This window comes from Branchiostoma floridae, chromosome 5 (genome assembly GCF_000003815.2).
Source record: "Branchiostoma floridae strain S238N-H82 chromosome 5, Bfl_VNyyK, whole genome shotgun sequence".
Taxonomy (NCBI): domain Eukaryota; kingdom Metazoa; phylum Chordata; class Leptocardii; order Amphioxiformes; family Branchiostomatidae; genus Branchiostoma; species Branchiostoma floridae.
In genome coordinates this window covers 5830236-5847178 of record NC_049983.1, presented here as the reverse complement: position 1 = coordinate 5847178, position 16943 = coordinate 5830236, and the positions used below count along the sequence as shown (strand labels likewise).

At 44.3% G+C, this 16943-nt stretch overlaps 1 protein-coding gene across 1 annotated transcript; it reads right to left on the bottom strand.

The window, feature by feature from the left end:
* Nucleotides 1-14172: 14172 nt before the first annotated feature.
* On the bottom strand, nt 14173-16842 carry LOC118415630. Its single transcript, XM_035820338.1, has one exon. It carries the CDS (start codon nt 16840-16842, stop codon nt 14173-14175), a length of 2670 nt encoding a protein of 889 aa, XP_035676231.1.
* Between the last annotated feature and the right edge of the window lie 101 nt (nt 16843-16943).

The window sequence follows — 16943 nt, the reverse complement described above, 5'->3', positions numbered from 1 at the left end:
CCCGTCGAAAGTTCGAATACCTTATTTGGACGTTAGAACATAACTGGTGGAACTCTTGGTTCGAGGGCCCCAAATTTGTCAAACTTCTGGCGCATTTTGCATCAAAACATGGGTTTTCTCAGGTGGGTATGACATAAGTAAAATACAACACGGTGTATTCCGCATCACCCTTGGTCCCAGCCCTCCCGCGATTCGGATCGCCCTCCGGCCTTCGTGCGATCCTTCCCGAGGTCGGGCTGGTACCTCAGCTGATACGGAATACACCGTGTTGTATTCTATATTTATCACACGGTCCCGAACACCTGTATCAAACGTTATCGCGGCCCAGGTATGTCATAAATTCTAACTTGCATCCCACAGTTTTTCTATTTATTTATTTATTTTTTATTATTTTTTTTATTGAAAAAGAAAAGTGAACTATATATACGTTACTTTCCTTTATTCAGATACGCTTTAGTCCTATTTAGGGCTTAGCTAGAGTTTACGAGGGTTCGAATGAAACATACATAATACAAATGCAAATATATACGCAAACATACATGTATGTTTATGTTATGTTCTCAATAGTTCAGAGAAGAGAATGAAAAGAGGACTGCCCTTCAACAGGAAGAGATCAGTAAGTGGAGGAACCAGGTAAAGATCAGCAATTTTAAACTTGATTTTCTTTGTCCATTTTCTTCTGTTTCATATTTCTATTACTTCTAACTATGTATGATACTAAATACGATTTTATGATTGTTGAATAAGGGCCTGTGAAATATCCACCTTATGACTTTTTTTTGATTGTATAAACTTTAGCAAGTCACATGTCAGACACTCCTCATATCAAACTGAACATGAAAAACTCTTCAATCTATTGGTAGGTTAAGAACAACAAGGAATTCCTCAGGAAACTCCAACAGGTGCGTTTTGTTGGAATTTTTTTATGAATAGGAATGGTTTCAGTTGCCTTTAAATCTTAGAAAAAAAGCCACAATATCCAATAAGATAACTCTGTACTGTTGAGTAAGAGAACAGAATAGCAAAGTGGGTTCTGTGATGTCATAAATTCAACTAAAAACTAATTCCTTTGACTAAGATGCACTATTCTGTACAATATAATCATACATTTATGTCGTTATATTATCACAGGACATTCTGCCCACACTGCTGCTCAACGGTTGCCCTCTGCTGCTAGACAATGACCAGCACAACCAAGCGAAGGAGGAACCTGCACCCGCTCTCCCCACACTGCTGCTCAACGGTTGCCCTCTGCTGCTAGACGATGACCAGCACAACCAAGCGAAGGAGGAACCTGCAGCCGCTCTCCCCACACTGCTGCTCAACGGTTGCCCTCTGCTGCTAGACGATGACCAGCACAACCAAGCGAAGGAGGAACCTGCACCCGCTCTGCCCACACTGCTGCTCAACGGTTGCCCTCTGCTGCTAGACGATGACCAGCACAACCAAGCGAAGGAGGAACCTGCACCCGCTCTCCCCACACTGCTGCTCAACGGTTGCCCTCTGCTGCTAGACGATGACCAGCACAACCAAGCGAAGGAGGAACCTGCACCCGCTCTCCCCACACTGCTGCTCAACGGTTGCCCTCTGCTGCTAGACGATGACCAGCACAACCAAGCGAAGGAGGAACCTGCACCCGCTCTCCCCACACTGCTGCTCAACGGTTGCCCTCTGCTGCTAGACGATGACCAGCACAACCAAGCGAAGGAGGAACCTGCACCCGCTCTCCCCACACTGCTGCTCAACGGTTGCCCTCTGCTGCTAGACGATGACCAGCACAACCAAGCGAAGGAGGAACCTGCACCCGCTCTCCCCACACTGCTGCTCAACGGTTGCCCTCTGCTGCTAGACGATGACCAGCACAACCAAGCGAAGGAGGAACCTGCAGCCGCTCTCCCCACACTGCTGCTCAACGGTTGCCCTCTGCTGCTAGACGATGACCAGCACAACCAAGCGAAGGAGGAACCTGCACCCGCTCTCCCCACACTGCTGCTCAACGGTTGCCCTCTGCTGCTAGACGATGACCAGCACAACCAAGCGAAGGAGGAACCTGCACCCGCTCTCCCCACACTGCTGCTCAACGGTTGCCCTCTGCTGCTAGACGATGACCAGCACAACCAAGCGAAGGAGGAACCTGCACCCGCTCTCCCCACACTGCTGCTCAACGGTTGCCCTCTGCTGCTAGACGATGACCAGCACAACCAAGCGAAGGAGGAACCTGCACCCGCTCTCCCCACACTGCTGCTCAACGGTTGCCCTCTGCTGCTAGACGATGACCAGCACAACCGAGCGAAGGAGGAACCTGCACCCGCTCTGCCCACACTGCTGCTCAACGGTTGCCCTCTGCTGCTAGACGATGACCAGCACAACCAAGCGAAGGAGGAACCTGCACCCGCTCTGCCCACACTGCTGCTCAACGGTTGCCCTCTGCTGCTAGACGATGACCAGCACAACCAAGCGAAGGAGGAACCTGCACCCGCTCTCCCCACACTGCTGCTCAACGGTTGCCCTCTGCTGCTAGACGATGACCAGCACAACCAAGCGAAGGAGGAACCTGCACCCGCTCTCCCCACACTGCTGCTCAACGGTTGCCCTCTGCTGCTAGACGATGACCAGCACAACCAAGCGAAGGAGGAACCTGCACCCGCTCTCCCCACACTGCTGCTCAACGGTTGCCCTCTGCTGCTAGACGATGACCAGCACAACCAAGCGAAGGAGGAACCTGCACCGCTCTCCCCACACTGCTGCTCAACGGTTGCCCTCTGCTGCTAGACGATGACCAGCACAACCAAGCGAAGGAGGAACCTGCACCCGCTCTCCCCACACTGCTGCTCAACGGTTGCCCTCTGCTGCTAGACGATGACCAGCACAACCAAGCGAAGGAGGAACCTGCACCCGCTCTGACCACACTGCTGCTCAACGGTTGCCCTCTGCTGCTAGACGATGACCAGCACAACCGAGCGAAGGAGGAACCTGCACCCGCTCTGCCCACACTGCTGCTCAACGGTTGCCCTCTGCTGCTAGACGATGACCAGCACAACCAAGCGAAGGAGGAACCTGCACCCGCTCTGACCACACTGCTGCTCAATGGTTGCCCTCAGCACGGAGATCATCAACACTCTTCTGTTGACCCGGCACACTTCCTGATGCACCCAATACCGCTTGACTCCTTCATAGAACAGTTCCTTCTGTCTCAACGCAGATCAGCTTCTCCAACAGAAGTAAATGAGCGTGGACTAGGAGATTTGTACCATGAGACTTCGCAGTCAGCATCAACTCCAGAACAGGCCAGCTCACCACAAGGAGCACATTCCAAGCTGAACCATGATGCAATGGTCTTGAGGCAGAGTCCCTCCATCAGACTAAGGGCGACTTTGGAGTCCCTGTCAACTGTCAATGTCGGTGGTGGAGACATGAAGACTACTCCTACAGTAGCACCATGTAGGAAACAGGAGAAGCCTCCCAAGCACCGAGAGTTTCAGCAGAATATGAGCCACCTGGACTTTCCTGCACTTGACGAGCCTCGTGGACTGGAAGTCCTACTCGAGAGGAAAGTACCACAGCAGGTCTGGACTGCACCAGATGTTGTGAGAGATGGGCCACGCGGACTGGAAATTGCGCTTGACGAATCAACTACAAAAGAACACTTCCACTCCGTACAGTATAATATACTGCAGAGATGTCAACTCAATGGCATGTTTGGCAAGGCATCAACCAGCAACATGGCCGCTGCGTCTTGTCAGGGAAAGAGCCACAAGTCGCCTGCAGCTGAGGGAGATGACGTCACTGTTCCTCACAACCCTGCTTCTTTCCCTCTGGCACTGCTGACTTCCAGAATTTACTACAGACTAATCACTGGATTCTGCTGACAGAACTGTTGCAGAAAAGGATTGCAGAAGACTTAACAGGATTTTGTGTCACAATAGTGGACACTAGACTGTATGTTTAACAAGGTGATTATTATCAAGACCTAATACACATGAATGTGGCATCACTGGTGCACACACAATAGAAGTCATACCCTACCAGTTGTCTACAGTTAGTTTAATGTGTTAAATTTGTGAGAAAAGTGAGTAAATTTATCAGAAGTCTCATCCACAAAACCATAAACACAGTGCTTCAACATGTTTGATTTATTTTATTGTTATTTATTGATTTTCTTATTGCAGAAGTCTGATTTAGAAATATCACTATTGTATGTAAAAAATAATATCGCACATGATTGCATCAATTGTCTATGCATATATTTTGTACATTTATAAAGGCATGGTACATATTTTGGAATACACATTGTAATCAGAATGTCATCTCAATGTAGTAACAAAGGGACATTAAAAGTAAACAACACAAATATATTTGAAAAAAATATAGAGATTTTAACCACAGATGTATTTTATGATCTTTTTGTATCCATGTACATTTCATGTATGTGTGTATACAAACTGAAAATTTTAACTAGAGACATATTTTGTGATGCAAGTCAAAACTATTTACACTTAGCCTGTTGTTTGGGCTTTGTATACAAATGTATATGTCAAATGTAATATATGTGACTTCTGAAGCACTAAGGCTGCATTGTATTTCTTTGACGGTTGTGTTTACGGAATAGATGAAATTAATTGAATGTTCTTCAGTGACACTTTAAAATGTGCAAACACATACCTCGAAATTTGTCGTGTCTTCAGTACTTATCTCCAAGCAGATCTTGCTTGGGCAAATGGGAAGGAGTTTAGCCGGTAAAGGAGTTATTCGCTGTGGCTAATCTGCTTGGAGATTAGTTCAGTACATCATGTTCAGGGAGTGAGCTATAGTCTTGTGCTATCATCATATTTCCCCCTATGCAAGAATGTATTCTTCTAGTAGCCTGGTAGCCGTATCATAGATCCCATGTCTCTTTTGTCCTCTGGTAAGACACATGTGAAGGATGGTTCCTTTTTATTTAGTTATCACTATCTTTTTGAATATATTACAGCTACCAGTACTGGCTTTCTCGGGATGGCATGGTAGCTCAGGTAGCCCAACACTGTTCCTTAGAGTGGGTTGTAGAGAAGACAGAGGAGACTCGGGAGCTATAATACGGCTGGATACCAGACTGGCTTACTCTTCTACATGAGCTCACAGGCTTTAAAAACCCACGGCAAAACATAAACCCCAAGACAGAAGACCAGTTCTAAACAAACCCCCAAGTTTTAAACAAAATCCTATTTTTAAAAAAACCCACGTTTACACTTTCTTAAGTAACAGATTAAGGCCTAATTTGCATAATTAGAACATGCTTTGTTAAGAAAATGCCTTGTTAAGATAATACAACAGCTATTTGGCTGGAGAAGATTATCAATTGATATCTTCTTCTCGTGTAAACAAATGACGTATACAACTGGACTCTTGTCTCGTTTATTAGAAAAAAATCCAATCCACCGAACAAAGAGTACTAAAAAGGTCAATAAAGGATTCAGTATCTAGGTGCTCGGATGGACGAACATCATTTATCAACTTGGTATCAGGTTATGGAATTTTGCTGTGATACCTCTGAGGATGTTGAGCTGCGACGTCTGTGTTCCAAGAAACGGGTTTTAATGGTCGTTCCGTTTCCCCGATGTACGATTCGGTGCACGGGCCTCTGATGTTTTGTCCGTTACAACGGATGTGGTAAACCACACCACACTAATGTTCTTTGGGCGTCTTATCCTTAGGCGCCACCAAAAGCTGCCTAAGTGTCCTAGTCGGCCTAGAAGTAAAGCAGGTCTTTATGCCGTGCGTGTTAAAGATTCTACGAAAGGCTTCCGATACATTCTTCACAAAGTCATAGGGTAACACTACTAGCCCTTTATTCTGTGTATTGCACCGAATCGTACATCTGGGAAACGGAACGACCATTAAAAACCCGTTCCTTGGAACACAGACGTCGCAGCTCAACATCCTCAGAGGTATCACAGCATATACACATTGAATCCCCTGGCCACTCCGTGTCTCTGGACCAAGTTCGCATCTTAGACACTGAACAGGATTGGTTCGTGAGGGGCGTCAAGGAGGCTATCTACATTAGGGCACATCAACCCACGTCGAACCGTGATGGTGGCAGGTTTCGCCTTCCCGCCATTTATGATTCGCTGCTACCTGACGTCATCCGACGACTTCCGGATTAGTGCAGCGAATCATTTCATCTGAAGAAGGTCGGAGTGCTCGGCCGAAAATTTATGGTGAGTCACTTCTTTGTGCTGGAACAAAGTTTAAACCTTTTCAATATGGAATTTACCAACACAGATGAGCTTTCATTCGGACACCACGTGACATCTTTGCTCCGGATTTCTAGGTCAGCTGTAAAACCTCCTGTTACTCAAATTTCTAATGAATATATGAATATATAAACGTAACACATGTGTGATCATATTTTTATTTACAATAACGCAGCCATAGATAACACGTTTCTATCGCACATAGAATCCTTCGTCATTTGCATGGATAAGAGACGTGAGAAACTAGAACCTTTCAAAATTTACACTATTACAGTAGTGTGGAGGAGGAAGGCACAAAAATGTTTCGCTTCAGGGTGCAATGTACAAAATATACCCATATGACACTATCTGTAAATATGTGAGAACGAGTTTAAGTTTGTCCTGTCGTTCTTGTCTAAACCCAACTTTCAAATAACACCTCGATGATCAGAGCTCGAGGTCATGTAAAATGCAGCAGACTCACAGTAGTTGGTGATATCAAAACAGAAATGTACGCCGACTGAACATATATTAATCCAGTCCCAAAACTGACGTATTACCAATGAGATGGCCTGGATAGAACCCATCAAAACTGCCGTTATAGTCTGGACCTAGTACTTTTGATATAAGTAGCCCAACCAATACTTAAGTAAAGTCTCCTTTTCTATTCTCCAAGCAGGGGTAAGTGGTGAAGATTGTAATTTTTGTTTGTCGTTTCCACCTCGCGGACCGGTGGAGAGTGCGGACAGAAAATGGGAGATACTTCTATGAGAAAAGTTCACAAGCTTAACCAGAAACCTCTGCTTGGAAAGTTTCCAGTTCGATCTCTGAGCACTGAGCACACACGTATGCGCACACACACACGCACGCACGCACATACACGCGCGCACGCACGCACACAGACACACACACACGCTCCTTGTGCTTAAGTTAGACAACTGTATGATCATATGTTGCATTCTTTACTATGCTATATTAAGACAAAAGTGTGGTTGTACACTTCTTTTCACAAGCAACTCTTGAAGTAAAATCGATCATGAAAACAAACGGACACGGACCATGATACTATGAAAAGCAGTCTACAGGCTGGTCGGAGCTTTCAATAAAGGTTCAAACAATCAGACAAACAATAATTCAGTCACAGATAACACGTCATACCTTTCACAGGGTCTGTCTAAGAATACGCGCATATGGTACACACAATAATTTTCGCCTGATTTTGAATTCCTCTCCACAGATCGATGGTGAACATTACGAGAAAGTACCAAGTAGGTACTTTAGTATCTTAAACCAGTCCAACGCAGAACCAGAGGAACCCACGTTATCAGTTGATCTCTGCAAAAAAGGGGGACCAAACTTTCTTTTCAAATGACCAAACACACAGGGTATGGAATACCGAACAATAGATTCTTTGCTTTATTGTTCTTTCACATCTCCTTCTTTGACCCTGGAATTGGCATTGGCTATTACATAAGTATATGTATACCTGCCGTTTTATATTTTTGTTTTATCTGCCGCATATATCTTGTCAATTTCCAGAAGCTTTATACGATTTAAAGTATCTTTGAAAACTTTTTTTTTGCAAACGACCGTAAATTGATGCTCCCACGGATGTCATCCATATACTCAAATCATCATGGCCTAAAATAAAAAAAGACTGATAAAAGTTTTCAATGACCTTGATATAATGATAAAATTTTCAAAACAAGTTATGGCCTTGAGTATCTGGCAGTCCCTAAGCAGCTGAGCAAATGTCGGTTCCCCTGTTGTCATAACTCAAATGACAGCGCAATGTCCTATTGATACCGAAGTGTCGCCTTGCGGACAAACTTATTATTACCATTGTTCTAGGTGGAATGGTTTTGATTTCTTATATACGATCGGTCAATTCGATAATTATGTCTCAAGAATTTTGTCTCAAGGATTATTGTGACCCAAGCATTATTGGTAGAGTAGCTAACAACGATGACCAATGGTAGCGCATAAATCTAACACTTACGGTACATTTTACGCTGTATATCAAATCCACCTGTCGGCCTTTGGTTAGTATTGTCCAATCATATTAAATATATTCCCAATCAACTTGAAGTTTTCTCTTCCCTATGTCAACGAAAGATCTGCATTTTGCTTTTTGGTTAATAGGGGTCGCTGTGAGACCGTGAGTAATTCAACTGAAATAGGTGCCGTAAAAAAGAGTTCTATGAGATATTTTGTGGAGTCTGTTGTTTTAGGTGAATAACGAGATACATCTATTCTACTCTAGCTCTGAATTGCTTCACTGATTGTTTCTGTCGAATTCGGAGCAAGAATTGGATCAATCCCAGGGTTGCGCCAGTTTGAGAGTGGGGGAGGGCAACATTAAATCTTGCGAACCATGTTAACGTTAGATAGCCGTGTTGACTGCTACAGGCTTTTTTTGCTTACGGTCGCCATTTCGAAGTATACTATGACTCCTGCATTTATACATAGTCTACGTAAGGCAACTATACCTGTCCTTGGTGCTGAACACCATCCACACACGTGCACAGGTAAACAAACTTTTCCTTGCACTCATCACTTTGACGTTACACACAAAAGTGAGCATACCTGTCATTGTTGCTGAACACCTACACAACTAAACACACCTGTCCCTGCATAGTTCATACACATTGGCCTTTTCTTAACTTTACAAACTGCATGTAATAATCCCTCGGTGCTAGAGTTACGAGACAATGTCACGTTTCTTCACTTTTGTTGGGACTTTTCCCTGATTGTAGTTTGATAATGGGTCTAAAAATAGTTGTGTAAGCTTTGCTCCCGCACGCGTACGGATGTTATACGTGTATTGGAGGTGAAGATACCTTTACGAAAGGTGCATAAAACAGATTATGATCCAATATGTCTTACGTTAATTACGTCATAATTTGCACAATCAATGCCAGTTACGACATTTTTCTTACAATAAATGCTGTGAATGTCATACTGGAGATTAAGGTAGCATACGACATGATATGTACTTTTTTGCATAATCAATGGCAAAGATTAATCGCCAAATGTGCCTTGCCGGAATGGCATAAATTTGAAAAGAAAACGGGGAGCGGTGTAACAATGAGGTTCAAACGCCACCAACTGACCAGTCTGGTCCGGACCTTTTAGCCTAGCGGTCTGTACGGTGGCTTCGTGATCTGGCGGCCCCGGTCGGGCGCGGACTTACGGTCTAAAAACATATTGCACGTACGGGCTGCTCGAGCTGGCAGTCGACAAGCAAAACTACATACGAATGCAGAAAAAGGGATCGTGAGATACAGCTGCGAACGCCAAAACATGACGAACTACAATACTCCATCAGGTGATGACCTTCCTTCCTGGAGGTAACAACTGCATATATACCGTGTCCCAATTACAAGGTCCGGGGTAAATCTGGTTAATTAGATGTCTTATTTCCCACAAGGACAGTACGGACCAATGACGAGTCAGAAAACTTGTCTCGTGACCGAAACTGGAGGGATTTTGTCAGTAATTGCAGTCAGCGGTTCCCCTGTCAAGTTTACGGTAACAACCCGACGGTTTAAGTGCAACAGTCCGCAGTCTGCATCTAGAACGTAGTGCCTTCCAGTGACTCAAACCCAAGTTTATAACGTTAACTGGAGAATGGCGAGTTTTTTCGAAAATGCTGGACAGGATATTGTCGGCGACTATGAGAAGTTGGAGGAGCTTGGGCACGGGCCTTTGGTAGAGTGTACAAAGGCCGGAAGAACGGCAACTTGTATGCCCTGAAGGAACTAGACCTGGGTGACGGTGACGACCAAGCCAGGATGAATGCGGAGAGGGAGCTTGAGCCCCTGTTAGCTCTGGCCCAGCACAGTCACGTGCACCCCAACATTGTGCTGTTTATTGAAGATTTCATGGACAAAAGGAGGTAAGGGACTGTGCGATAATGTCTCGGAGCGTGTGGGGTAATGTGTTGAGGGGAACGTTATGTAAAATGCTTTTATTTGAAGGGTATTAATATTGTTGTTGGCTGTTGTGTCCACTTTGTCCCCCAACGACCTGGAGGTCAAGGGATTGTGAGCTATGTAAGAAAATTTCCCTGCAACATTATTCGGTGGCTTAAGAAATGCGACCACGGTCTACACATTAGTGTGAGGCTAAAACAGTTGATAGTGCTCGGTCACAAAATTCTAACAACCATATTTAGTGATATTTGTAATTTTTGGTTTCAATAGATGACACACTTATCGTTTTTGTTCCAGTTCCCCACGGGAGAAAGCAATCGACTGAAAGTGGAGAATTTTATTACTTGCAATCACCAGTCCCTCTTTCCCTTTTACATTAGGTCAAGTCAAATATAACTATAGCTTGGAGCCCAGGCTTGTTACTTTGGATTTAAAAAAAAAAAAAAAAAAACTAGAAAGGCCGACATTTGCTTAAGAGCAAATACAGCATATTTCAGCCATACCCCTTCCCACGCAACATTGGACTGTTCCAAATCACCCCTGCGCAAAAATGGAACATCATATTAACAGTACATTATCCCCCAAAGTGGACTGGTATTGTGAATTGATTCCAGGTAAAAACAGAGCTTGCTTCTATTTTTCAGAAAATGACAATAATCACACCTTCCATTCAGAAAATTTTCATCATGACTGAAAATTGTTGAATGACTTCATGTAATGTCATTAACAATTTTCAGTACGATAACTAGGTGTAAGTTTAAAAAAGTATAAGCTCCTTGTGATGTGGGTACATTTATTATTGCAGTGAACTTTTTTATTCAAGTAGGGCATACGATTTAATAATTATCAAGCAGGTGCAGGTACTGTAGGAGCGTTTGTTTTCTTCAAGCTGTAAAACTGTTAAACTGTTTTACTTTGTATGCAATCAGCCATCGAGCCTATTCTTATTTTAGTTTAACAACTTCCTGCCAGACCCGGAAGATACGATTGAACCTTGTTCGAGGATTTATTTTCGTCTGTCTGGTCAGTCTGTTCATACCCTGGCGCTGAGAGTGTTTTATTGGGCTGAAACTCTGGCAGTTAAAAGTTACTTACAATTTAAATGTTCAAAGTTTATGTCAAACAACAACAGCACTAGGAAATGTGGCCACTATAGACAGGTGGTCACTATAGAGAAAATGCTGATCTATTGACTAGGAGCCATACGTTACACATGATTTCAGTACACTGATCATTAATCATATAAACATTGCACAGGTAAGCCAATTGTTTAGATGTACAATTAAGTTCAAATAATTCTGAAGAGAAATATTGATGAGAAAATAATCATTCTCCCCACTGTCTAACTTATAATTACGTATCAAAACTAAACGCAGATTTTCTAACTAACGCACCTTTCGCCGACTTCATCAAAGGACCGCCGGCTATCAATCAAACACGGCTGTTGATTAGACTTAGAGTTTCAAACAGTCATGTGCTGTGTGCCAGTTGACAGCGAACTTCATGCTACGTGATGTTTTACATTGCTTGGACCTTCTTTCCTACAGCGGTGCTTCTACAAAATATTTAGACTGTAACACTGAGTCCCACATGTTTTATAGAATAGAATTTGACGCAAAACAGCGTTTTTGCTGGGTATTTTTCTTGAAAAATGTCCGTGGGAATATCAGCGAGGCGGCGACGTAGGGATATCAGACCGTCAACAAAAGTCGCACGGCGGCTAACGGCGCAGCGAAGATACTAGCGCTATAAATAAGCGCTTCAACTAAGGATGGCAACCCGTACAATATTTTTGTATACTGTTGAGCTAAGTAAAGTTTGTTGTTTATGAGGTTTTAGTTGTCTTTGAAGCTTTGACCCGAAATATTCTAAAGTCAAACTGCTGAAGAGAAGTAAGTGACCGCTACGATTATCGTAGATATGGCCCTAAAAAAACTGATAAAAGAAGCCTTCTCAATAGTCTAAAATGCAAGAGCTTCCGGGGGGGCTTCGCCCACCTGGGTCCCCCCCACAGTGGCCCTGCCCCTGGACCCCGCCAGGGACATTCGGCGGACCCCGGACCCCTGTCCGACGCTTTGAAAAAATCCTGGCGAAAAGTCTGTACGGCCTGAGTCTTCAAGTTAACGTATTGTGTGGTCCCGCTTATGAATATTAATTAGCCTTCGCTTTCCTCTTCGCTGATTGGCTGAACCATTAATGGAATTAACTCTTCCTGCCGGCTAGACGCAGGTGCAGATGTCGGCTCTGTGGGGTGAACGTCCGAAAGGTCATGGCATGGAGAACGAAAGAAAACCAATTTCCCCTAAAAAAAGTGCTGTAATTAAGCCTTTTACAGTACTTTATGCCAAAAATTTTACTTGGATCATTTTACCAACTATCTTATGCCTATCTATACCAAATGTTACTCATACCAGGGTACAGGGGTGCAAAATATACCGTTATAAGACCGTCAACAACAGTCGCACGGAGCTAACAGCGCAGCGAAAATACCATCGCTAGCGTTTCAACTTCGGATAACAAGTTATAAGTACTGTTGAACTCAGTAACGTTAAAGTTTGTTTTTAGTTGCCTTTGACAGTTTGACCTGAAATAGTGTTACGCTAAACTCCTGAAGAGAAGTTAAGTGACTGCTGCGATTATCATAGATATGCCCCTAAGAACTGATACAATATAAAGCCTTCTGAATAGTCTAAAATGCGAGAGCCTTAGGCGGGCTTCGCTCCCACTGGCGGGAACACTGCTATATACGGGATCATGAGGCCCCGCTTATGAATATTAATTAGCCTTTGGCCTCCTCTTCGCTGATTGGCTAGGTCTTTGATTCAATTAACTCTCCGGCTGACGCGCACAGGTGTGGCTCTGTGCGGGGTCACGGAAGGTCACGTCAGGAGGCCAAAAGAAAACAAATTTCCCCTCAGAAAAGTGCCAAAATTAATCATTTTAAAGTTGTTTATGTCAAAAATTTTACTTGAATCTTGTTACCAAGTATCTAATGCCTATCTATACCAAATTTCAGGTCATTTAATTGTAATACCAGGGTACAGGAGCCAAAAGTGTCCTTTTTTGGTCAAAATTGGCCAAAAATCGCAAAAATAAGCATTTTGTTGCACTGTACACCGAAAGTGTTATTGAATTTATATGAAGGGATTATCAAGGCACATCTGTGTCAAATTTCAGCTCATTCGGTTGCAATACCAAGGTACAGGAGCCAAAAGTGTCCTTTTTTGGTCAAAAATTGGTCAAAAAATCGCAAAAATAAGCATTTTGTTGTACTGTACACCAAAAGTGTTATTGAATTTATATGAAGAGATTATCAAGGCACATCTCTGTCAAATTTCAGCTCATTTGGTTGTAATACCAGGGTACAGGGGCCAAAAGTGTCCTTTTTTGGTCAAAAATTGGTCAAAAAATCGCAAAAATAAGCATTTTGTTGTACTGTACACCAAAAGTGTTATCGAATTTATATGGGGGCATTATTAAGGCACATCTCTGTCAAATTTCAGCTCATTTCATTGTAATACCAGGGTACAGGGGCCAAAATATACAGTTTTGGTCTAAAATTGACCAAAAAATCTCAATAAAATCATTTTAGAGGCAGATATGAAAAAACTGAGAAAAAAACATCAAGGTATTGGCCCATTCTACCCCTGTGCCAAATTTCAGGTCATTCGGTCCAGGAACGGCGGAGATGAATCACTTTGAAGATTTGACAGGAGAAAGAAGAAAGAAACATTACGAATACAATATATTTCACCATACTATGTATGGCTGAAATATAATCAAAGAATTTATTCAGCGTAGCAGATTTCATGTACATATGCATGTCGACATGATCTGAATACGTCGCTAATTTACAGTGTTTAAAATCGAGGTGTTAAAAACGTAAACGGAGGAGACAAATTGACATTTGAAACATGCTTAAAAACTACGTACATATAGAATACAAACATATGTAGTCATTCATTTTTAAAAGAATTAGAAATTGCACTTTGTAAACATTTCAAACTGTCTGTAGGATTAGATTAAAACGAGTTGTTGTGGAGCACTGTGGCTCGGTACAAGAATGATCGTTTGAGTCTTTCGGTCCTGCATTTAGGTAGTGTTCGGTGACTGGAGTTACGCAATGTTCGTCCTGTCGCAACCTCCATGTCGTCAGGGACCATAAAGTGCAAAGGATGGTCACTGGCCAGCATCTGCGTGTATAGCGATCTTGCAGCGTTTTCTCGTCTGGACTGCAGGGTGGGCAAGGGAGCCAACGACGCTGGATTGCTGCTGTGTCCGTAGATGATACGCAGAGCTCGTTTCTGTACGCGTTCGAGAGTGTTCCTTTGAGACTCAGTGCATCCAACGAAGACAACGTGGGCATATTCCAACACTGGCCTCACCAGAGTAGTGTAGACGGTTAACAGGTCTTTAGGAGGCATGTCGCCCTTGGCCAGTAAGCGGAGGAAGTGTAGTCGTTTGGAGCCCTTCGTTGTCACATGTGTGATATGGCTGTCCCATCTGAGGTTGGAATGTACCTTAAAACCCAGGTAAGTCGCACAGTCAACCACTGGCACTACTTTCCCCCCAAGAGTAAGGGGAGGGGGCTCGGGAGGGTGTTTGGAGAAGCACAGTCTGAGTTCGTAGGATTTGTCCCCATTCATGATCATGTTTTTGTCCGCTGCCCAGGAGTCCAGTTGTGTGGCTTCTTGTTGCATGGTGTCATCAGTCTCGACAGCATCACAGGGGATGGTGCGAGACAGACCTATATCATCGGCGTAGCCGGTGTTATCGGTGGTCTCATGCTTGGTGGTTCTTGTAGACATGTACACAAGAAATAGGTAAGGGGATAGCACCCCACCTTGGGGGACCCCAGAGGTGACAACGCGCCAACTGCTGTACTGGTTGTTGGCGACCACGCGTTGGGTCCTGCTGGATAGATAGCTGGAGATCCAAGCAAGCATCCTAGGGGGCGTACCACGGGCATCCAGATGTTGTAGCAGTATTCCGTGGTCGACTCTGTCAAAAGCCTTTGACATATCAGCCAGGAGCACACGGACCATTGATGTCTTCTTGGTGTCTAAACTTTGCAACCAGGACTGGTACACTTTCAGAAGAGCGACAGTGGTCGAAGCTTTTGGCATGTAGGCATACTGATCCCGTATCCAGGGCTTCATAATCGGTAGAAATCTGTTCAGCACAAGCCTTTCTTGTACCTTTCCGAGGGTCGAGATAAGGGAGATAGGCCGCCAATCCTTCTTGCTTGCAGGAACAGACGTTTTTGGTATGGGGCAAACATTCGCCATTTTCCACACGGAAGGCATGTATCCGGAGTTGTAGGAGGAGTTTATCAGGTGAGTCACGACTGGAGCTAGGTCTTCATGGTACACACTGAGAACCCAGTTCGGAATGCCGTCAGGTCCACCTGATTTCCTAGTGTTCAGACTCCTTAAGATGGCTTTAACTTGGCCAATGCTGCAGAGGTCATCGGAGTTGGAGGGGAGCTGGAGTGGGAAGAGACTGTAGGCTCTACTGTCCGACCACGCTTCCGCAAAGAAGTCGTTTAGTGCATCCGCAACTCGATCGTCTGGGACATCAGAGACGGTGACTTTCCCCTTTGATTTCTGTGTGCGTCCAAGTTCATTGTTGACAAAGTTCCACCATTCTCGTGGATTCTCCTTCTTTAACATACCGATACATCTGTTATAGTGGCTGCTCTTCTGCTTTCTGATGAGTGTCTGGACCCAGTTACGAAGTTTTTTCCACTTCTCTGTTTTGCCGTGCTTCTTGTAGGCTGACTGTCTTTTCTTGATAGCGGCCATGATCTTGTCTGTCATCCAGTGCTTGTCCACATTTCGCGATTTGCTAGTTCTCAGGGGAACACAAACGTCGAGCATGGTCTGTAGGATTCTGTTGAACGTGGCCACTTTGTCTTCTACTGATACAGCGTTATAGACGGCGGACCAATCGGTGATGCACATACATAAGCCAAGTGCTTCTTTTCTTTCCTGTGTGACAAGGCGGTGCTTGATCCTGGGTAGCAGACCGCTATGTTGGTTAGAGACTTTTGGCTTCCAAAGGATGCAATTGTGGTCGCTGGAACCGAGTGGAGCTATGATGTCCGGTACGTGATACTGGTGGTGAACGTTAGTAATGATGAGGTCCAACGTTGAGTTAGCGCGAGTGGCACCGGTCACAACCTGTTTGAGCTCTGGGTGACTGGATAACAACGGTTGGATGGGGAGATTATTGAAATCTCCGCATAGAATGATGCCGGCAAGAGGGTGTTTTCTTCTGATTGTGTCTAAAGTGTGGATGAGGTGTTGGATTGTCTCATCTTGCAAGAGTTTTTCGTTTGCCCAAGGAGGATGGTACAGAACTCCCATGTACAGTACAGGAACATCACGGGGGGTCCGTTGTGGTTGCAGTTGTGTCCAGATGCACTCTAGGTTGTCAGGTACGGCGATGTCGACAAGTTTTGCCTTGATATCATTACTGATATAAAGGGCGATTCCTCCGCCTCTCCTGTTACGTCGATCCTTGCGATAAAGGTTGTAACCGTCGACCGATGTGACCTCTTCCGGTAGGTCAGCTGAGAACCAGGACTCAGTAACTGCCGCTATGTCGATCTTATTCAGGGACAGAGTCAAGCAGAACTCATCAAGTTTGTGAAGTAGGGACCGTGCGTTAGTAAGCAAGATGCCAGGCATACCTTTTGGTCGAGATGACTTGACATCGCACCTGATAGAGCGCAGGTAGGAATGACGATCGCATTTGGAATCAGACACTGATTTGCATGTCAAACGATGAC

What these genes read in the sequence shown, in the direction of transcription:
- LOC118415630 (XM_035820338.1), bottom strand. Translation starts at nt 16,842, where the DNA reads ATGCCTGGCATCTTGCTTACTAACGCACGGTCCCTACTTCACAAACTT.